This window comes from Catharus ustulatus, chromosome 7, assembly GCF_009819885.2.
Source record: "Catharus ustulatus isolate bCatUst1 chromosome 7, bCatUst1.pri.v2, whole genome shotgun sequence".
Lineage (NCBI taxonomy): Eukaryota > Metazoa > Chordata > Aves > Passeriformes > Turdidae > Catharus > Catharus ustulatus.
The window spans coordinates 29,107,789-29,131,088 of NC_046227.1; the positions used below are offsets into that span (position 1 = coordinate 29,107,789).

At 44.1% G+C, this 23,300-nt stretch overlaps 2 protein-coding genes across 9 annotated transcripts in view; both read left to right on the forward strand.

Moving 5' to 3' along the window:
• KALRN (kalirin RhoGEF kinase) overlaps positions 1 to 10,821 on the forward strand; it is a 461,256-nt gene extending 450,435 nt beyond the window's left edge. For all 8 annotated transcript variants that reach the window (XM_033064817.1, XM_033064821.2, XM_033064822.2 and 5 more), the window contains 6 exons: positions 170 to 301; positions 480 to 644; positions 1,473 to 1,551; positions 2,689 to 2,889; positions 3,769 to 3,907; positions 6,021 to 10,821. In XM_033064817.1, coding sequence (XP_032920708.1) covers positions 170 to 301; positions 480 to 644; positions 1,473 to 1,551; positions 2,689 to 2,889; positions 3,769 to 3,907; positions 6,021 to 6,566 — 1,262 coding nt within the window. In that variant the 3' untranslated portion in view covers positions 6,567 to 10,821. The remainder of the gene's footprint in view (positions 1 to 169; positions 302 to 479; positions 645 to 1,472; positions 1,552 to 2,688; positions 2,890 to 3,768; positions 3,908 to 6,020) is intronic.
• Positions 10,822 to 11,469: 648 nt separating this feature from the next.
• On the forward strand, positions 11,470 to 16,822 carry UMPS (uridine monophosphate synthetase). The gene is made up of 6 exons (XM_033065388.2): positions 11,470 to 11,621; positions 11,803 to 11,956; positions 13,275 to 13,943; positions 14,609 to 14,784; positions 15,294 to 15,408; positions 16,155 to 16,822. The coding sequence occupies exons 1-6, from the start codon at positions 11,472 to 11,474 to the stop codon at positions 16,334 to 16,336; spliced, it is 1,446 nt and encodes a 481-aa protein (XP_032921279.1). The 5' UTR covers positions 11,470 to 11,471; the 3' UTR covers positions 16,337 to 16,822.
• The last annotated feature ends 6,478 nt before the right edge of the window (positions 16,823 to 23,300 follow it).

The following is a 23,300-nucleotide window of genomic DNA, read 5'->3' on the forward strand; positions in this document are numbered from 1 at the left end:
TTTTGGGCATTCAGTGGTGACTGACTCCTCACCTGCATCCTTTTTAAGCCCCTCTACAAGGTGCAGCTGTCCTGTAGTGACCTGTGTACCTGATACACCTGATCTTTAGAATAAAGCACTAGCACTTAATGATGTGATGCTGGATTTGGTATTGTTTCCTCTTCCCAAGGTGTGCCAGCTGCCCCAATCCGCCCCATTGCTCAGGAGAGAAGCTGCACCTCTGTGATCCTACGCTGGCTACCCCCAACCAGCACAGGCAATTGCACCATTTCAGGCTACACTGTGGAGTACAGAGAAGAAGGTAAGTGGTGTGAGCTGTGCTTGCTGGCTGTGAGAGTGAGAACAAGGTCAGTTTCCTTTATGACACAATAGGTCCTAAAAACTTTCTTGTCACCACTGGCATGCCACTGAGAAAGCCTCAGCCCTGAGCTCACAGTGAGTGTTTTCCTCAGCTCCCCTTCCCTCCCTCTGTCCAACAGGCTCACAGGTCTGGCAGCAGTCAGTAGCCTCAACTTTGGACACGTACCTGGTCATTGAGGACCTGTCCCCAGGCTGCCAGTACCAGTTCCGAGTGAGTGCCAGCAATCCCTGGGGGATCAGCTTGCCCAGCGACCCCTCTGAGTTCGTGAGGCTCCCGGAGTACGGTGAGTGGGAGTGCAGGAGGGACTGGAGCACCTGGGCTCTGTACAGTTTGTTTTGATGGGTTCTGATAAAAACAGGGATCCTGGACCAACTTGGGACAAGAAAAAGCATGGGAGATGCACAGAGCCAGCTCCTGACCCCAGAAGGGATTTTTGTGTCTTCACCTCCATCCAAGCTCAGAGTCTGCCTCTGCCACAGAGGCTGGTGCAGATTCCCAGCAGGTCCCTGCCTTCTATCACAAAGCTATTTTGTCTTCATCTCTGCCCAACAGGCTCCATGTCCTGGCTGGTGCCCTGCTTTTCCAGCAATGCCAGCAGCACCTGCAGCTTCTGCTGGGCAGCCCAGCTGGGGGCTGCAATTCCACTTGCAAAATATCCCTCCTTGAGCAATGCAGCTGGAATGGGAATGCTGTGATGGAGGCAATTCCCAAGCACTCAGTGCTGCAGGAATTTGGGGCACAGCTCACAGTGCTGTGAGCAGAGCCCACTTCTGCCCATGTTTTAGCAGCCCTGATGTGTAACTAGGTCTGTGACTGGCTTGGATGGAGCAAGAGCTCACAGAGCATAGCTCTACCCCCTGTCTCTGTGGCCCTTTTCAGGCCAAAATTGTAAGGACATATTTGAGTCCCCCTTATCCACACCTTCCCCTGGGGACCTCTGGCATTTAGTGGTCCAACACACTGGAGCTGTGCCTGAACAGTATGAAAATAAATTCCTAGTGATAATGGTTCTTGCCTTAATAATAAAGTCTCACATAATTTTCAAAATTATATTCATAGTCCACAGCAAACTGTCTTTATACCTTCTTGAATGTTCTTTGTTCTCTCAAAGACTCTGCTGCTGATGGTGCCACTATTTCATGGAAAGAAAACTTTGACCTTGCCTATGCAGAGCTGCATGAGATTGGGAGGTAATATTAACCCTGCTTATCACTGCAATAAAACATTCAAACAATGGCTTGAAGCTTTTTCCTTGGTGGGGAGTTTAGGTTACTTTTGTAGTTAGTTTGAAAACTGCTGCTCCTTTCAAAGAGTGTTGCCTATCAGATAATGATGAAAATACTGACTAAATTCTGTTTTTCAAGATAAGTTCTGATTTGAGACTTGCAGATTGGCAAACTGGTGAGCAATTAGACAGCCAGATCTCTAGCAGTTGGTATCTTCTCTATCATCTCTGATTTGAGGTCCTGTTTTGAAGTCATGACAATTTACTGGTTCTGGATAAGCTTAACTCAAAGACTGAGTTTGCCAAAACACTTGGGCATGTGACTGGCTTATCTTTGCTGATTGGGAGGGTGAGTTGAACAGAGCCTAAATAGGAGCAGCACATGTTGTCAGCCATGTTCTCTCCACAGATAACAGATAAGGGGCATGCAAATAAGTCAGGTTAATGCAATTATTTCTTCAGCTCAGATGTCAGAGACAATTGTGGGGATGAGAGGACAGGAGTCCCTCTGGTTCTTCAGAAAACAGGGATGTATTACTAAGAGCTCAAGTTCAGCACGTGGTTTCACTGAGTAGTTTTACTTTCAGGAATGGTACTGTGGTCTGTGTGAGTTTCCTAAATGCTTTCCTGACATCTTTTTTCTTAATTTCTTACTGTGTGTCTGAAAAAGTGAGACAAAGTGGTACATCAGTGATTATTTAACAGGGCTTTTCTTTTAGTTGTTTGAGGAAGTTTGGTCCCTTTAAAAAAGCAGCTGGAGAAGGGAGACCCACAGCTAAAATAAAAGGAGATAGAACCTGTAAAAGTGGCAGCAAATTGAACCCAGGGGAGGTTGTTAGAGGATATCAGTATGGCTGCACAAAGCAAAGTGACACCGTTTGCTCTCAGTGTTTGCTAATCCCTAAAGTATCTCTACACCCAGGGTAAGAGATGGAGGGCCTTTGTTGGAAAAGGTTATGAACAACTTGTTAAATCTGATGCCTTGTGAAATATTAATGTGATGAATCAAAAACCTTCAAAAATCACTCTGTTATTGCACTAAAAACTAGGCATGATTTATTCATGAGGCCACCTCATTATTCTGTTTTCTTTATAATTTCAGGGGTCGATTCTCCATAGTAAAGAAATGTGTCCACAAAGCCACCCGGAAAGATGTTGCTGTAAAATTCATTAGTAAAAAAATGAAAAAGAAAGAGCAGGCAGCACATGAAGCAGCTTTGTTACAACACTTACAGCATCCTCAGTACATCACTATCCACGATACCTATGAGTCTCCTACTTCTTACATCTTAGTTTTGGAACTGTAAGTACACAGAGCTTGGATTCAAGTGTCAGCCCTATTAAAGGCAAGCATAAAGATCACCCTGAGTTCAGCAGGGCAAAGATTTTATTGATTGAGATGTCAAATGAAATAGCCATTTTCTGCAGTTTCCACTGCCTTTTCTTTACAGTACGTAAGATTAAGAGGGACAAATAAAACTGCTTTCTACTTGGGTGAAGCTTTGGTAATTTGGGCCATTGAAAAGCATCAGACCTACTTGGGCAGTTTTGTCCACTTTCTACATTTGAGTAAAAGTGTTTCAGCTAGACCAAAGCCTTCATCATTCTAATGCTTTTTGGTGAAAAGACCTATGTAGCAACAATGCTTATCCCATAAGAAAAAAACAGCAATCAAATTCCAAAATGCTTTGTTACAGTATATCCAACTAAGTATATTTGGGCTATTTCATTGTTTGTTTGTAGAGATAAATAAACTAGGTGGAAAACTTTTATTGGGTTAGTTTTCCCATAGAAAATACTACCAACTGAAAATGTCAATGATTTTTTTTTTCTGCATGATGTAACCAGCTCTATAAATAAATAGATTAATACAAATAATTAAGAAGTTCTGTTTCCAAAGGGATTGTCTCTGTCTATTGAATCCATCCTTAAGCAAATGAGTTTACTTTAAGACTGTTGCTAAATTTGTTGAGGACTGGAGATAACAATTGAGGATTAATCATTCTACCACTTCCATGGCCTGCAGTATCTTGAGATATTATTAAATACTCATCAGATCTTCAGTTTTATTTTCCTCCCTTTTTTAGGTCACAAAGTTTCCATTGCAATTTTATTTTCAGATATTAACTGTTCCTAGAGCTGCCATGTGATGCTTCATGTGCAGGGTTTGGTTTGTTTGTAGGATGGATGATGGTCGTCTCTTAGATTATCTGATGAACCACGATGAGCTTATGGAGGAGAAGGTGGCATTCTATATAAGAGACACAATGGAAGCCTTGCAGTACCTCCACAACTGCAGAGTGGCTCACTTGGACATAAAGGTAGGAACAAATGGGAATGATGCTGTTATTCCATGCCCTGGAACAGAGAGTTCCCAGCTGTGCAGACAGGGAGGAGGTGCAGTCTGTACCCCACAGAGATGATCACTAAAAACAAGCTGTTGATTAGAGAAAGGAGTTACTGACTGCAGCGCCAGGTCTTTGCCTTCACACAAGAAATGCACCTTTTCCCTTCATTCACTGGTTTCCTCCCAAGGGCTTTCTGGATTTAATGAAGGGGATTGAGGATGCCAGAGAGACAAGTGTAGCACCTGCTTGAAGGGAAACTATGAATAATTCTATGGAGTATGGTTTGGGCTCACACTGTACCAACTCGGCCACCAACCTGCCAGAGCAGAGCTGGCTTGTGCCAGGCTGGCAGGAGCAAAGGAAAAGGAAAGCAGCACACTACATTGTGCTGCAGAGCCTGAGAGGGGAGCTGGCTGGGAAAGACAGCCAGGGAAGGGTTCAGAGGAAGAACAAAGGACAAGTTGCACTGTGGAGATGAAATGAGGGTATTCTCTAACGTCACACTCAGACTAGTACAGCTCGTACCTGCTTCTGTGAGCACACATGGCAGGAGGCACTGTACTATCCTGGATTTGGCATTGTACTCCTGTCCTCCCCAGCATCCCAGTTACCTTGCATGACAGAGAATTAGCCATTGAAGTTGTGATCAAGTGTTTTCAAGTTTTGTGATCTGCAACATTGATTCTGGTTGCCAAGGAGATCAGATAATCTAATCTTTGCAGACTTAAATGATAATTAAAAATGGGGAATGAGGGATAAATTTAGCTTTCTTGTATAGTGGACAATCCAGCTTCAGAGAGGTTTATTCTCATCTCTCCAAGCCCCAGGCATGTCAGATGAATTGATACTTTCATTTTTCTGCTGCCTCTACCCCTACAAAAAAATTCCATTTGTACAGGAACTTATATGAAAATTAGATACAAAAAGCTAAATCATCCTGGGTCCTTTCTATGCAATTGTTTGTATTTTTTGGTCTATTTATGTGACCTGTCAAAAAGTAGGTATTACTTGGAGGTAAGAAACTGCACTGAATTCTCTGTTTGATCATAAGATACATCCCAAAAACAAGGTGGGAAGCTAATTTTCTGTGACCTATTTGCAGTTCCCCTGAATGAGGGATGCTAAATAAAGCACCTTCTGTTGCTAAGTGGGAAGCAGGAGATGCACTGGCAGTGACAGCAGACCTATCCATGGATTGTATTGTCCCAGGACCCTGCTCAAGGATGTGTTGATTTTGTCAATAGAGACTGCACAAAATAAGAGCAAGTGGAGAGACTACAACAGATATATATATATGCTATGAGGCAGCAGTAAAATATGCATGAGGATAAGGGAGAGGAAAAAAGATCTAGAAGGGTGCAAAAAGTAAATTCAGAAATCATCTCAGAGCCAACAAAGGAAGGATTATCCATGTTAAGTCCCCAGAACAGTGTATAGGCAATGCTCAGTATGTCCCACTGGGAGAAAGACCTTAAATACTGAGAGCTGCTAAAACAGAGAGAAAACCAACTGGGATTACACGTAATTTTACTCTCTCTTGGAAAGCATGACTGTGTCCTGGTGTGTGTAGGGGAACACTGGCAGCTCCATTTGCTGTCAGCTGACAGCAAAAGTAATGGCACACACCAGACCCTCCCAGGACAGTGGGTGCAAAATTGAACATTTACTTCATGAAGAACATTTCTGCTGCAAGTTATACACACTTACTTAGCCAGCTGCCATCTGAACAGATGGAAGCTAAATAAACTGATCAGATACATATAAATCCTATTAACATTTAAAAATCCATCAGTGCTCTTAATCTGTAGAGATTAGTTTGGGAAAATGAACTGTAAGTATTTGGGACAAAATGCCAAATCCCAGTGTGTCGCCCTATTGCAAAAGAGGATCTTGTCATTGTGACTGCAGCATTGATCTGAATTTAGAGCAAACAGCAGCTGAGCTGCTTCTGTATCATTCACTCTCCTGATCTCTCCCTTGCACATCTGATTAAATGCACCTTTTGATTGGCTATTAAGCCTACATGAATCCTACATCTTGCCAAAATATAGTTATGATTAAGTTTATATCACTGTCTTTTCAACAGCCAGAAAATCTGCTCATTGATTTAAGAATCCCAGTGCCTCGTGTCAAGATCATTGATTTGGAAGATGCAGTCCAGATCACAGGTCATTACCATGTCCACCACCTCCTCGGAAACCCCGAGTTCGCAGCCCCTGAAGTTATCCAAGGCCTTCCTGTCTCCCTGAGCACAGATATCTGGAGCATTGGTGTCCTCACCTATGTCATGTTAAGCGGTGTGTCTCCGTTCCTGGATGAAAGCAGAGAGGAGACTTGTATCAATGTGTGCAGAGTGGATTTCAGCTTCCCGCATGAGTACTTCTCTGATGTGAGTCACGCCGCCAGGGATTTCATCAGCGTTATCCTCCAGGAAGACTTCAGGAGAAGGCCAACAGCAGCCACTTGTTTACAGCATCCGTGGCTGCAACCGCACAATGGCAGCTATTCCAAGATCCCACTGGACACCTCCCGCTTGGCGTCCTTCATCGAGCGCCGCAGGCATCAGTACGACGTGCACCCGGTCCCCAGCGTCAAGAGCTTCCTGCTGAGCAGGATGAACCCGGGCACGTAGTGCCTCCATCCATGGGATCCTACACTGCTGCTCCTGAGCCGTGCCGGGAGCGCCGCCGGGAGCACGCGGATCCGTCTGTACATATCCCATGTTCGGCGTTTGCGTTTCACCAACTGCAGGGTGGGAATCGCTGCAGGCGTGGCAATGGGACCAAGGCAAAGGGGGTGACAGCAGCGGGGACACGCTCCCCCTCTTGGGGCACGTGGTATTGTCACAGCCAAAAAGGACTGCAGGAGGCAAACACCAGCTGGGAATGAGAGCCAAAATTGCAGTTGCCTTAATCTTTGTGAGGCAGCCTTATAAGAAATCCTCTTGATCTTGCTGAACTGAATTCAAAATGTACAAAAGATTAGGAGTAGGATAGTGGGGGGGAATGAGACCAGGCTGACCTTAGCACGTACTGCAGAACTGGACTGGTCCGTTTTTGCTGAAATCATTGCAAGCCTACTCCAGGCTATCAGTCAGATTTCTCATGCTCCATATGCCCAGGTCTGCTATGATTTCAGTGGGGACTTTGCCTGCATAGGATATGCAAGATCAGGTTCCAGTCACTGCTGGATCAGCTCCCGTGGTGGCGTGGCTTCGGTACACTCGTGTTGCGTGGTAGTGCTCAGACCAAAATCCTTCATTAAGCCCCTCCTTGGGCTTTCTGCTGTGTTAAGTCAACGTGCAGCACCTTCCAGAGCTACGATTAAGGCAATGAATTCATTGGAGCATACAGCTGGTTCTGATTAAGCACAATGGGACTATGGTGGGTTTTTTAAAAGCATTTTATACACATTGTACAGAAATCTTTTGCAAAACCTGTGCATTGAGAAAAGGCAGAGTCCAATTTTTGCAGTATCTGTAAACTAGATGATGACGGTGATGAAGACAATTTTTTCTATCACAGGTTTTCAGTATACATATATTGTATCATAGATATAAATATATATAAATATAAAGGATCCTGTTCCATTTCTAGCTTCAGAATTGCTTGGCCCAAAGTCCATCTGAGCCTTTCAGAGTGCAGTAGGAGTGGTGAGTTCATTCTTGTGCTTACAGCTTGAAAATCGTTTTCAGTGTTTAAAGTATGTCATTTGTTTCATTTCCAAACTTGTAAATATCTCTCAGCCACCATTAGCACCTCATAACCAAAGCATTCATGAGGATAATTTTATGTCCAAAGCCTAATTTGTAATAAAAATATAATATTCACAATTAAAACATTTCTCTCTTGCAAGCCAAGTTGCAACATCATCATATTGATGTTACAGTGACAAAGCCAGCCTTAGGTATAACCAACACAGGGAGTCTGCAGTGACAAATCAGCAGTTTGTAGGTTGGCCAAATCTTCCTTTCCAGAAATGGGACTGGAAGGGGAAACCAGCTGGGGCTTCCCCATCCTACTGCCACACCACAAAGCTCTACAGCCTTGAGGGGTTACAGTCAAAGAGATTTTTTTCCCCCGGCATGTGGGGACTTTGTGTCAGTGCTGAGTACCATTTGTGTGCTTGTAATGGGAAATGGCAGTTGTTACCAAAGGTTTTCCTAAGGAAAAGGGCTTGATCTGACCACATGTGCTCATACAGACTCTCTTGTAAGGAAGAGAGTCAAACCTTGTTTACCATCTGAGTAACTGCACTGTGAGCCTGCAGGAGCAAGTGCTCTCTGCCAGTGGGTGGTGGAGACACCCTGCAAGTACTGTTAAATTCTCAGGGCTCTAACAGCCCTTTTTTGATCCACCTCCAAGCTCCCTTTCACAGCAGGGAGAAGACCTGGCCCTTTTCTTAGTGCTTGCTCCATCACTACACCAGAGTGGTCAGTATTTTGTTAGTGGAGAAGAGGCACAGCAGAAACACAGCTTGGCACTGAGTGTGTGCAACAAAGAGCAGCCTTTGAGATCGAGAAGCCACAGGGAGAAGGGTGAGCCCAAGTGCCTGAGCAGAGTCAGAAGTGGTTCTGTGAGAGATCCAATACAGGGAGGGAATGTGGAAAAGTTTGAAAGAGACAAGTGTTCACAGAAGGTTAAGCTTTTTGGATCATCTAGAACCTATCTCAGTTCCTCTCTGGAGCAGCAGCTGATTTTCTAAGCAATCCAGCAGCACCTCTTAGATAAACACCAGACTCATCCTGAGCAACAGTGCAAAGTATGCAATTTCTTAGCAACTGAATACAGACAGCAGTCAAGGGGAGTCTCTAATTACCATCAGCCTCAGGTACTTTCTCACTACAGGACTGTGTAATTCTTCCTGTTTGTCAAAGCTGGCTCTTTGTGCTGTGATTTTGCTGCCCTTAAAAAAATGTTAGTGGAAGTGTGGTCTGTAAAACCCACAGCTTTTATTTAGGCCCATGGGTACAGTTTAAGCCACAGGCTTTCTGCTTGGCATTAATACAAACAAATTCTCATGTATCACATGAAATTTAGAGTTATTTAGCATTTTGTTTTCCTGCATTCATTATGCAGGAATGCATTTTGCATTTGTATGTCAAACTAAAACAGCAGACACTTTGGATGCACAGGGGGGAAAAGCCGGACTGTTTAAGGTAATATTTAAGCCTTTCATAAAATAACAGAAAAGAAAACCCAAAAGGCTGAAAGAGAGAGGATATATGATTAGGTATTGGTGCTCACATTAAAAAAAACTCCTGTTGAGAGAGCTGGAGATACTGAACTTTGAAGATGTTGAGTGTCTGGGGTGACTTTCTTTTGTGGTTTTGCTTTTTCCATATTCACGTTAGAACACCTCTTCCTGGACACCATTCTTCTCTACAGCCCATTCAGGAATACTTGAGCCAGTTAGAACTTCTGTATATTTGTGATTACCAACTGTTCTTGCTTTGCCTGAATGGTACCAAGTTGACATGCAATGCTGCCGTATGATAAATGCAGAGGAAGTATAGTAGAAAGAGCCAGTCCAGGGTCATAGAGTTCAGTATTTTAAAGCAATCCAGGCTTTAAAATTTATAAAATGTCTGTCTCTTCTCAGTGAGACCAACAAATTTTTCATCTTGCTACCTTGTCATTTTAAAAGACTATGGATTGAGTTTTTTCAGTAACATGTATCTTTACTTCTAAGTTAATGCTGAGACAAAGTCTGTGCCCTCAACTGACCCGAGGCTGTGGTGTCAGTGGAGTTCATTAGCATTTCAGACAATTCTATTAGGCCTGTGCTACAAATACTGTGCATACAGGCTGAATGCAGAACCACACGTTATAACCTGACTATATATAACCCTATTTTAATGCCCTTGCCATGAGGGGACTGTATCAACTAACCTAGGATAACATAAACTTCAGAGACAGATGCAAAGGCGTCTCTGTGCACATAGAGGTCTAACAGAAAATTTACATGCACAGGGGCTCACCACCTTTTTTTGTTCTCGCTCCTTTCACAGCAGAGGTGGATTCTCCTCTGCCACAGGGCTTGGGTTTATTTTTGAGCTCATTCACTCATGTCCCATCAGAAAATGGTGCTTTCCCAAGGAAACAAAATCAAATCCCATTTCACTAGGCTGACTGCACACTGCCATCAAGTGATGTGCTCTCGTTCTGGGATCTGTACAGTGCTGAGTGTTTCCATAGCGTCAGGATGCTGAATGTTTGCTGTAACTGTAGTCTTTATTATGGAGCTAGTGAAAAACCAACATCTTCTCTACTCAAGCCATATTTCACCTTCATGTCCAACTTCTGATGCTGGTGCTTTTACTTCTCTTTCTACCAAACTGTTCAACACTGCTCTGCCACTGAGGTCAATTTGCTGATAACTTTTGGAAAGCAAACGCAATAGCAAGTGAAAAAAAAAAAAAAATCAATCTCAGACTTATTCACCGAGATAAGAGCAAACAGTTGGAACGTATTGATGCTTTTCAATCCTAGCAACAATCCACTGAAGGAGGAAAAAAGAAACAGTATTGCTAACAGCTCAGCATTTTCAAGGTGCAAAGTAATTCCACAGCCTTAATTATTTCAGTGTATTGCTGGTCTGCCTTAAATGTATCTTCAGTTTTATTGTGGATTTCATTTTGTATGCACACAATGTCGGTTTGTAAAGGCAGGTTTGTAAATATTTCCTTTGTAAGTCTAATCACTCATGTGTACTGTTGTGAGGTGACTACTTGCTGTCCCATGTTGTTGTTACTATACTGCAGTATATATGATCATCTACAGATGTAGCTTCGACCTGTACATCTCCTGTCCTTGCATTCCCATAAATAGAGTACACTAAAGACTCCGTTTCTGGGCTTTTTTGATTAAATAAAATTATTCAGAGAAGACCGGGTCAGTTTTATTTCACATGCGTGGCATCCGAGTGAGGCCTTGGAGACTCGGGCTGGCTGAGCACTTTACTGAGCTGTTTTCCGGAGGGATCTCTCAGGGATTGCCCGCGGGACTGTCACCCTGGCTGGCCTTTTGGGAATCACCCGGGAGCCGACGCGGCGACAAATCCCCGGGTCACATCAGACCCTCAGGTCACATCAAACCCCAGGGTCACATCAAACCCCAGGGTCACATCAAATCGCCGGGTTACATCAAATCCCCAGGGTCACATCAAAGCCCCGGGTTACATCAAACCCTCTGCTCCGGCGGGTTCTGCTTCCCCGGGCAATGGGGCGACGAGACAACTGGGAATCCTGGAGCGGGGAACGAGCCTGGGGGGAAAGCAGGGCCGGGATGGCGCGGGGGGATTCCCTCAGCAGGGAGGGGATGCGGGCCGGGGCACACGCATCCCGGGATGGCTCAGCTGGAATTTCCACCGCCAGGAGGGGATGCGGGACGGGGCACACGGACCCCGGGATGGCTCAGCTCAGGTTCCCGCCGCCAGGAGGGGATGCGGGGCGGCCCACACCGCTCCCCTCGTGTCACACGCCGTCCCCGCCCCGAGCCCCTCCCGCCCTGCATCATCTCCGTGCGCCGGGCCCGCGATGGCGGCGGGGTCTGTGGGGGCCGCGGCGGCGGCGCTGAGCGGGGCGGGCGCGCTGCGCTTCGGGCACTTCGTGCTGAAGAGCGGCCTCTCCTCGCCCGTGTACATCGACCTGCGCGGCCTCGTGTCCCACCCGCAGCTCCTCCGGCAGGTGCGGCCCGGGGAGCCCCGGGAGCCGCCCGGGCCCGGCCCGCGTGTGCCGCTGCCGCTGCGGGCCCTCACGGCTCAGGGCGAGCAGGGCCGGCACACGCAGCCTCGGCGTTCCAAATGTCATTGATTTGGTCACGTTCGCGCCAGCCGGGCTCTTAAAAAGCGTTGTTTTTCGTTTCCAGGTTGCAGGACTCCTTTTCCAAGCAGCCCAGGATGCCCGTGTGCAGTTCGACTGCGTGTGCGGCGTTCCCTACACCGCGCTGCCGCTCGCCACCATCATCTGCTCGGAGAATCGCGTCCCCATGCTCATACGGAGGAAGGAGGGAAAAGACTACGGTAATGCCTTCACATCAAGAGTTTGCAACTTACCTTGTTCGGGAAATGACTTTATGTAATTTGTGGTTCTTTTGCAAGGCACAGCATCTCCGTTCCAGTTTAAGTTTACCATTGCAATTTAAAAAGCAGGCCCTTTTCCCCCTGAAGCAACCCCCCCGCAGCAGCCCAGCCTCGTCAGCCTCTCCCAGCTGGTTGCTGTTTAGGCTACAGCTTTAGTCCTGCTGTAGGAGATTTGGAGACTCTTGAAGGGTGTTTTCTGTTTCTTTGGTTTTGTTTGTGAGAGTTTGTTTCTTTTCTTCAGCAATGTCTTTTTTTTTTTTTTTTCCTTTGTTGCCCTTCCCATGGTTCTGGGTTAGTGGCCTTATCCCAGAAATGAGGATTTATAACTCAGATTCTCCAGCATGCTGAGACCAGAGCCACATTTTGCTCTCAAACAGAAGTTTTTGTTTATTGACACTGAAAGGAACCTTTCTACTCTCTTCTTCATTTATCTCTGAAACCTCTTTTTCTTTCATTATCATGTGGTCCTGTAATCAGTGAGCCAGATGAGCAGCAGTCCCTTCTCTTCTCAGTGAACCATTTATTCGATTGTGATAAAGGAACAGGGAGAGCAGACTGAAGCATTAACCTGCCATATAACTGGATTTCTACGCATCCTCTTCTAACAGTGTGTAATTAGAAAGTACACTTGTCAAAACTAACTGTTACTCCTGTGTCAGGCAGTGGGCCAGCCATGGAAACATTTGCTGTTCCTTCTTGTGAAGCTCAAGCTACTTGTGACAGCGATTAACTGCTCCTGGGAAAGCCAGGCGTCCTTTGTCGTGGCCCCCCAGGAGGCCTTTCATGGATGTGTGCCTGTTGTTAGTTAGGACAAAAGCACTTGAGGCTCTGCTCCTTCTAATTGTTCTAACAGGCATATTAGGCACACAGTGCTGCCTGTGGAAAATGGGACATGCTGATGAGTGCCAATAACTTGGCTGCCTTAAAGATGTTTTAAGTAATGAGAATAATTTTCTAAGTCTGAGCTTTCAAGTCATGACAGTACTAAATTTCTGAAGGCATCTTATTCAAACATTTGAATTTGTGCTGTTAGCAGTGTGTCAGTTTTGTAATGGAATATAACTTTTGGAAGTATGAAATATTATTTTATCAGCTTGGAGAAGTAACAGTCTTTATGAACTGAATTTCAGGTCAGTGAGTGACATGTAAGAACTGTGATAAGTGGTATCATCTAATGAAGTTTTGATACTCTTAAGGGGTTTTTTGGGTTGTCCAACCTTTCTTAATTTGCTGGAATGTTTGCTTTTTTGTTTTTCAGGTACTAAGCGGATGGTAGAAGGCACCATTAATCCAGGAGAGACATGCCTGGTCATTGAGGATGTGGTAACTAGTGGATCCAGTGTACTGGAAACTGCAGAAGCTCTTCGGAAAGAAGGATTGAAAGTCACAGATGCCATAGTGCTGTTGGACAGGGAGCAGGGTGGGAAGGCCAGGCTAGAGGAACATGGAATTCGCCTGCACTCTGTGTGCACCTTGTCTGGGGTGCTGGAGATTCTCCATCAGCGGGGAGAAGTGTCTGCTGAGATGGTTGAAAAGGTGAAGAGATTCATTGAGGGAAATGTGTTTGAGGCAGTGGCTCAGAATGGTGCTGCTCCTGTGAAGAGACACTGCAAGGAGCTGAGCTTCAGTGCTCGTGCCCAGCTGCCAGGAGTGCATCCCATTGCAGCCAGGCTTTTCATGCTCATGGAAAAGAAGCAAACAAACCTGTGCCTTTCTGCTGATGTCACCAGTCCCAAGGAGCTGCTGCAGCTAGCTGCCACCCTGGGCCCCAGCATCTGTATCCTGAAGACTCATATAGACATCTTGAATGATTTCACCCAAGAGGTAGTAAAGGAGTTGAGAATGCTCGCAGATCAACATGAATTCTTGATTTTTGAAGATAGGAAATTTGCAGATATTGGAAACACAGTGAAACATCAGTATGAAGGTGATTATCATCAACCTGGATTTACTATAACTGTGCCTCTGGTGGGTGTCACTGCAGTACTGGCACAGGTTGCCAGGACAGAGCGTGGAATCTCCAGCTTTGGGAAATACTCAAGGAGATAAGACCCTGAGCAATCTAACCTAGCATTGAAGTTAACCCTGCTAAGAGGGCATGACCTCCTGAGGTCCCTTCCAACCTAAACCTTTTTATGAACCTGTGGTTGTGCTCAGTAAGTACTTCTGAGTTGTGTGCCATGAGAATCTTCTGCCTGTTGTACTGTTTGTGTGCCCAGCATGTCTTTCCCTTGATACCATCTGCAGCTGTAGAACTGATGTTTTCTTTTCATGGTCCTTATGTCCCATATGATCTGTGTGCTGTCTGGGAAGACAGCAGCTGTGACAGCGGATTTCTGGGCTACCATAAATGTCTCAGTAAATATTAAAGGTGAGACACTAACAAGTGTGAAGAGTAAACTGAGAGATTATGCTTTTATGGTTAGGCAGCTGTCAGAACTGTCTGATAAGACTGAACTTGTAACTGCCAAGCTTTAGCAGTAAAAATGTCTTTTCAATATGTGAGTGATTGAGTGTGCAGTTTTTGTCTAAGTTGTGCTTCCTGTTCAGCCCATTTCTGACGACTCTTTGTCCTCCTGCCCGTGTTCTCAGGTGGTGTGTTCAGAATCGCATCCTGGGCGGACATCATCAATGCCCACGTGGTTCCAGGCTCTGGAGTTGTGAAAGGTCTGAAGGAAGTAGGTCTTCCTCTGCAGCGGGGCTGCCTCCTGGTTGCAGAGATGAGTTCCCAAGGGTCCCTTGCAACGGGTGAATACACAAAAGCTGCAGTAAGTGGCCAGTCTTGTGTCGGGTTAAAAGCTTGTGAAGTGTGACAGGGAGGTTTTATGTGTTTCTAATATTTTCACTTCCAAGAGTCCCTCCAGCTCTAACGATTACAGGTGTTTGCTTATTCCTTGGAGACTCAGGAATGTGACTGTGGTGTTTAAAGGTTGCAGCTGTAGGCCAGTGATGTGAGGTAGTCAAAGTTCACACTTGGAATCCTAGTGCGCATTCCAAGTTTGCTATTAACACCCCTTCTTTTTTTTTTCTTTCTTTCTTTAAACAATTAATTTCTAATTAATTTAAATTAATTCATCATATTATTTGTAATACAGAAATAAACACAATATTCACTTTCCTGCCAGAGGGAAGGAGTGACTTTACATTGGGAGAGCAAGAGGTGTTTCATACCCTTTCCTCACCCAGCTTAAAGTGTCAGAGGGTGGATGAGAAACAGATTGCTAGGCCAGCTGAGTTTTAAGTATATAATTTGTAATTGTTCACTGATCTTTTTCAGGTACAGATGGCTGAAGACAACTCAGATTTTGTTTTTGGATTCATATGTGGATCTAGAGTTAGTAATAAACCAGAATTTCTCCACTTAACCCCAGGAGTGCAGCTGCAAACTGGAGGTAACTTTTTCGAAAATATTTTTAGTCTGTTTTAAGTACAGAAGTGATCTGGTCTCCAGTGGAAAAGTGGCTTCTGAAGAGGGCTTGGATGCTGAGTTTCCCACTAAGGGCTGTCTCCCCTATTTCTGGATATGCTGATCCCTTTCTTGGGAGCTCTGGAAAGCAGTGAGCAGGCTAAGCAACCTTTGTTTTTTTCTTGTTCTGAGGTTTGTGCATACCATAAAGCACATCCCTGAAAACATGTAAAATGATAGGTGCTAGCTTAGATGTAAAACTATTCAGTAGGAGTAAAAAAAATATAACAAATGGAGAAGTCCAACTGAAACACTTGGTATCAGTGAATTGAAAGTCTTGTGCTGATAAAGAGCTTGTCACTGAAACAGATAGGGGAGATATGTTTCTCTGCAATACTTAATTCCTATGAGAGCTAAACTGAAATCACAAGCTTTTACATTAATGTTTGGGCATTTTCCTTGTTCTAAGAAGGCTGAAACTTGTTTTAGTGATCCTGATTGATGCTTTGAGTAACTGTTCCTTCTATAGTGATGGGTAAACCATGAAAAAGGAGGCTGACTGTCACATTTGGTCTGTGTTTTTGGCTTTGCAATGCAATTTCTAATTCTGTTTGTGGATTGTTAGGATGAGAGCTGGAGCAGGGGACCTGTTTTGTGCTCCAGCACCTCTCTGAAGGTTTTTTAATACATAGATTTCCACAAACAAAAATAAAAATGATGTCTGTATTTCAGGTGATAACCTTGGACAGAAGTACCTAAGCCCCAAGGAAGTTATTGGTGAAAAAGGCTCAGATATCATTATTGTGGGACGTGGCATCTTGGCAGTTTCAGACCGTCTCCAAGAGGCAGAGAAGTACAGGAAGGCAGCGTGGGAGAGCTACATGAGCAGGCTTGGTGTTCCTGCAGGAAACTGAAAACCAGACACTGTCCTAGCCAGGAAGCAAAGCTGATGGAGCTGCAGCCCTCATGAGGGGTCCAGTTAAATACATGGACACTTCAGCCTGTAGAAAATTGCCCTTTTAGAGAAAAATCTATTACAAAATTGTTTTAATTGTACACACAGAGGTCAAATTGTACTTGACATTGTTATTTTTTGATATTTGAATGTAAGAATCCAGAACTTCATGCCTGTTTTTTAGCCTTAGTAGGCTTTCTTGTTTGAAAAATGTTGCACTAAACATTCCAAGGGTATTTTGTTGGCTGTTGTTGCCTTTGTCTCTTTTCCCCACCCTCAAATTTTTTTTATTATTACCTTAATAAACTTCATCTGCACACTTGATGTGCTGCCCCACCTTCACAGGTTTATTCAGCTCTCCTGTTTCCAAGGAGGAGGTGCAGGTTTTAATGCCACACTTTTAAATTGAATTATGTGATGTTTAATAAATACTTTTTTGCTACCATTTTCCTTTTCACTGACTCTATATGTCTTTGTTCTGTGACAGAAGTATAATAAAAAGTCATTCTGGTGTGTTTGGGACTGCAGGAGTTGCTCATGATTCTGTTTACAGAATTTGTCAGAGCAGTTAGTTGTTGTGTGCTTAATTAGTGGAACTGTTGATTCCTCTAATATCTGATAAAAATATATTTTATTAGAATTTGTGACAATAGCCGCAATACTTGCAGGCTTTACTTTCCACTGTAGATGGTGAATAAGGAGGAGTCGAAAGACCTTGCATGGTTGGTTTTGGAATAACCTTAAGTGTATCTAGCATGTATGTGGTGCAAATAGCAACGAAAATTCTATTGATCAAGAAGTCAAAAACCAGTGGTGATACAGTTCTGGATTGTTGCTGTTCCACAGCATTCTGAAAACTGGGCCCTTCTTTTAATACACTGTAGAGTAGGAACAGCTGTATTTGGTGAGGTTTTTGCCGTTAGTGCTAGACTCTTCAGCAGTTCTTTGAAAATAGGAAATTGGAGGGGCTTTTTTTGATTGGTTTAGTTTATGCAGGACATCTAAGACCAAGGGACACAGGTTGGGATCTGAGGGGCTTTGCTTTGTGCCTCATGTTTTAGAGACATAATGCTCTGCTTCATGATTCAGCTGGCTGGGAGGGCTTAAGATGTGGAGAGAATTTTAGAACCTTGTGTGTTATTTTCCTTGGGGCTACCAGTTGCTTCAGTAGGATTACATCATAATTCATACCTGGAGAATTCTACCCTGTGGAAGATGGAACTTGTTGGTTATGAGGTGTCCTGTTCAGACACCCTGCAACAGTCAGGGAGATGGGATATTTCACATCAACGTCAAAGAAGTTTCTTCAAAGTAAGCACAGGATTTGTTTGCTATCTCAATATCTCATGGCCTTGAAGCCTGTAGCAGGAGCAAGACTTTCTCACTTAAACCTTTTTGCAGAAAATGACCTTTTCCACCAGAGGGAGCTGAGACTCTATTTTTGGGGAACATTGACGCTGTGCCGTTTTTACAGCTTCCAATAATTTCCAACTCCAGATAATCCTCAGAATGAAAATCTGTCTGGTTTTTAACAAGTTACACCCTTGCTGTTGGGTGTATTTAAAACATTTAAATGTCATTCAAGCGTTTAAAACAGTATTCTAAAACTCCATTAAAACAATAGTTTATCGAAAAGCTGCCTCAGGCTGAAGCTCAGCTCAGTGTGTTGCTGTGGGCTCACTGTTACAGCACAAGGAGAATTTCATGAGTTCAGTATTTTCCACTAACTGCTGAATCGTGTTTAAGCATGTGGCTGACAGCCGTGGAGCTAAATCCCTGAGCAGGCTCTTTGGAGAGCGAGTTTATCAGCCCTCTAGCTTGAAAAATAGCAACTGGATTTGGAAAGATGAATGTGATCTAATATCCAGTCACTTTTAGAGGTACATGCAACTCTCTTTACAAAGCAAGTTCTGAGGAACGGATCGATTGGGAAACTTCATTTCACAGTCCTTCTTTGTGCCCTCCAGAAAGAGCTGTGTTCTGGCACTTTGTGTGACACCAGGGCTGCAAACATTTCAATTAGTAAAACAAAAACCTGTTACCTCCTATATGCATTCTTCTGTCAGAATGATTATAGTAAACAAGTGTGTGCACTTCCTTTGAGGCACCTGAAAGTGATTAAAAATCCATTTCAAATTAAGAACAAATGTTAATTCCCTTGCTTGCCCCTGCTGCTTGCATTCATTGCAATCCCTGCTGTTGGTCCCAACTGTTCCTAACATGGGAACTAGGTCACAATTTACAAAACTCATTTGCATCATAATATATGAATCTGAAAATCTTGCGGTTCATTCTGTGATCTGATTGAGCCTACGGTAGAGGCATAAGGCTATATTTAAATATCTCAGTTTAATGTTCACTGGCAAGTAAGCATTTATATGAAATTGTGATCCTTACCCGCTCTGGAGTATGGTTTATAACTGAGTGAAAGGAAATCACTCCTTTCATAGTGAAATAAGACTGTGACCAAGTGTTGCCAGTGCTTGCAGCAGAAAGCTGCATGGCTTGCTGTTATTTCTGAGCAGCAGTTCCTGAGAACTGTGAGACCAGCACTAGCTGGAACCACTAAGGAATTGTTACGTAGCTGTTGATATTTGTGTGTAAAGTCCACTCTGTGTCTGGGAGATTGTGGGTATCTGTGTCTAGAGAACCCAAGAGTGCTGTGTCAAGGGAGTCCAGCCAGGGCACTTAAATCAGTATAACTGCATAAGTGCAGTGCTTTACTCAGACTTAAAATTCTTGCAAAATCTTGATAAACCCAGCGCTGAATTAAAACCAACCAAGTTAAACCAGCATCATCCTTAAAAGTATTATTTGTATGCCACAGTATTAACATTGCTTTATTACTGGTTAACTGACAGGTCATATTATAATTTCCATAGCCTAGTCTATGAAAATTTATTTGTAACTTAATCCCAGAAAAATAACTGAATCACTTCCCTTTAAGTTTACATGGAAAGTCTGTTGCTGTGGATTTTTTTAGCAAGAGACACAAACATTGCATTTAGAGAACAGCACCAAAGGAATGTGAAACACCCAGAGGAAGTTTGTTTTCAGATCTGACTTTTGGAGGTCACTATCTCAAGGAATCATCTGTTTTGGAAGGCTTGTGATTGGGCTGTGGGCTAGACACGCTGATTTGTTTGTTTGTTTGTTTGTTCATTTGTTTGTTTGTTTGTAATTGTGCTGGTGGATCTTGGTCAGTCTGTACCACAGTGATAAGTACAGGAATGCTGCAGGAAATTAAAACTCAGCCTGGTGCCTGCTCCAGCTTCATCTTTTCCTCCAACTCCTTTGGCAGCCATTTTCATGCTGGGAGAGGTGACCCTGTCTGTGTGTCTGGGTTGGCTTTGTCCTCAGTCTCAGTTCTCTGTTCCTACATGTCCCATGAGGCCTCTGAGCGTTTTCTCATAAGCTGATGTGAGCCACAGTCTGGCTGTGACATGCAGGGTTGTAGGTGGAGGCTGGCCAGGACAAAGGACAGAGGGAAGCCTGAGCAAGGCTGCTACTGTGCATAAGGTGGTGGTAGTACCTCATAGGCAGTGTAATATTGAAACACAGACTTGATGCTAGTATTGATTGAAGCTGCTGTGGAAATCCCTGTTTGCTTTCTGGTAGTAATTTGTAGAGTAGATACACTTGTTTTGCCAACTGTAACTGTACTTGCCTTGATAGTAGTAAACAGTCATGAATAAGAGAATATAGGTAATAAATCCTCTGTCTTTGTTCATGACAGAGTCAGGCATACTACAAACAGTTCCAATCTTTGGATACTCACAAGCCAAATAATCCTTCTGGGTTGTGGCATTAATTGGTATCAGAAATGTGGATCTGTGATAAACAGGTCATGGATGCTTGGGAGAAGGCAGTAGAAAAGCAGTGAAAATGGCAAGATACTTGTGGAAAGACCCTCTGTGGGACAGGAATAAAGTGTCTAAAACTTGGTTAAATTTAGAAAGGCTTCAAACTGAGTTTCAGAGGTGACAGGACACTCAGATGCAAAGCAGAGAATAGCAAGGGGCCCTTCATCAGGTTTCTCACAGAGGTGTCAGCTGTAGGTGCTTTGTTTAGCACTGCCAGGCAGGAACTGGAAACTTTGCAGCAAACTAAGGATGCAGAAGTGTGAGCAGTTGCCTTTGAATCCCATGGCTTTGTTGCAAACCAATTAGTTAAAAATCACCTTCAGACATCTGGATGTATGGCACCTGCAGCAAAAGCCTACATGCCTCAGAGCAGGATCACTGAAAAGACACGTACTGAAAATGGAAAACGAGAAGGAGATTTTCACTCTGGCAGCGTCTCCCTGCCCGTCTTGGTTCCTAAGCTTTGTCTGGATAGCACAGCCTCTTTGAACCCTCACACTAAAACTTCCCTTCTGGCTCCTGCTGGAGAGGAAGGCTCCCCCCTGCCACCCAGGGTCACAATGACTTCTAAGAATTTTCATGCTGAGCAGTTGTCCATGCAGGACAGCAAAAAGCCTCCTGAGGACTGGGTGGGATGGGTGGTACCAGCTGGGGTCTGGACAGTGATCTTCATCAGGCTGAGGCTGGACAGATATTCCTGACAGGAAGAATATTTCTCCTAAATACTGATGCAGAGGCCAGAGTGAGAATCCATTATAATTGCTTCTAGAGAAGTGCTGGGCATGTGGGGCTGTCTCCCTGCCCCTCCCTCTAGAGCTCCTGATGGATTCTCTGGCTGGACAATGAGACTGACTGCTCAGGATGTCCTTAAGGGACAGAGGCAACACCCTGGGACACAATGGTTGTGCCAGCAACAGCAGTAGGGAAACTAAAATTCTTGCAAAATACAATATCCAGAGGGACCAGAAAAAACTGCTCTTAAAGTTATGGCATGAAATGTGGCACTGAAACACCACAGTGGCCTGGAAGGGCTGGAAAATTTAGTTCTTATGGGGAGGCAAGAAGGACAGGGAAGAACTCCCAAAGGGAAGGTCAGGTCAGAGTCATCCAGTGGCTTAAGGGAGCTCAGAGTAACAAGGATAAGGGACAAAATGCTTGAAATGCTGAAAATACTCAATCTGACACAAAGTGGTCCCCTGAAAACAGGAACATGATCTGGAATGAAGACACTTATGGATCTCCTGCAAAGAACAGGACTCACAGCAGGCTGGCTAAAGGACATGCCCATGGTCATCTTGCAAAGACTGGGATAGGGACAAAGGAGGTGGCACCAGCACACGGCAGGCGGGGAAGAGACGCCTCCGCCTCTCAGGAAGCTGCAGAGCACAATGAGGTCTTGCCCCAGCCTCCTTTTCTCTAAACTAGATAAACCTGGAGTCCTCTGGATGCATTCAAGGACCTTAACATCCTTCTTAAATTGTGGGGCCCAGCACTTCACACAGTACATGATTAAATTACATTTAGTTTTCATTACTGAAATCCCTTCTTACCAATGTTTGCCACTCAAACTACACAGTTAAACCACCTTTATAACCAACACAGAGATTTATACTGTCCCCTGTCCTTTAACAGACAGGTATTACTCTCCGGGTCCATGGGCTTCCTCCCTTCCTCCAGATACTGATTTGGCAGGTTGGTATGAGGTGAAACATCGTGAGCATTTGTCTTTTTTATAACAGTTACTATGCACACCATACCTTGTCATTATCTTATTGCTTGTTCCTTATTTCAAGGATGGAATAGTGATCACATTGTACAATTTATGAATATAGTTTCTCTAGCAGGCAACAAATTGGATTATTGGCATTGCTTACACCACCCTTCATCATTAGATGCCAAATTTTGAGGCTCAGCAAAACCTGTCTCTGAAGCATCTTGGTGTCAACCTAATTTGGCATATTTATTCCCCAATATACCAAATTATCAACAACAACCTTTAAAGCACTTTCATATGTTGAGTATAGTCCATTATAGTGACCCAGGACACAGATTCAATTTGGGTGAGGAAGAAACTATAATTACAGTTTGTGTTATAATCACACCTAAGCATAGTTTCGGTGTAAATGGGACAGAGTACAAGCTTGTATTGATTCTGGAAAACTCATGGACATGAAATAATTAATCAGCAATTACAAACAAAGGAAGTTTTAATGGACTTTGGCATCTTACATGGAATGTTAATAACATGAATTATCAAAAATACTGTAATCTCACCGTAATGCTGATGTCTACAGAGTTGGCCTAGTACTAATGATAAGAGATTGCCACCACAGAGGATAGACTCTTGTACCATGTTGTTCCTTAGGCATTCCCATCTCAAGTTCTGACATTTAATTTGCAACACAACCATTACCCTGCAGGTAATCAAAGCAGAGTGATTAACCATGTACTAGCAGATCTGTGAGGTTTCCAGAATCAATACAAACTTGTGTTCTGTCCCATTTACATCATCATTTATTGGCTGTACCAGACAAAAACAGAAGTCAGCAGCACCAATTGGCTGCTCCAGGTGCTGGTGTCCTATGGCTGGCTGTGTCTCTGTGCTATAAAAAGAACTTACTTTTTACCCCAAATGGAGCCTCTTTCTCTGATGCACAAATGTGCACAAATCCTTGTTCCCCGTGGTGTTTCCTTGGCAGAGCAGACCCTCACTGGGGATGCCAGGCTGACTCCAGGTTCCATGTTGCAGAGTGGGTTGACCTTGGCCAGGAACCAGGTGCCCTCTGAGCCACTCTATTGCTCCTCTTACCAGCAGAACACGGGTGGGAATAAGATGGAAAACAACTCGTAGGTTGAGATAAAGCAGTTTACTAAAGCATAGAAAGGACAATTGAAAATTTGCACGCACGTGAGCAAAAAGAAAAAGTCAATCTCTACTTCCCATCACTGAGCAATGTTCAGGCACTTCCCAGGAAGCAGGGCTTCAGCACATGCAGGGGTTGCTCCAGGAGGCAAACATTGTAGAGTAACAAATGCCTCCCTGTTCCTCCTCCCTCCCTT

Coding starts and splice junctions, on each gene's coding strand:
- UMPS (XM_033065388.2), top strand. CDS start 11,472: ATGGCGGCGGGGTCTGTGGGGGCCGCGGCGGCGGCGCTGAGCGGGGCG. Junction 14,785..15,293: donor GTGAATACACAAAAGCTGCA/GTAAGTGGCCAG, acceptor GATCTTTTTCAG/GTACAGATGGCTGAAGACAA. Junction 15,409..16,154: donor AGTGCAGCTGCAAACTGGAG/GTAACTTTTTCG, acceptor TCTGTATTTCAG/GTGATAACCTTGGACAGAAG.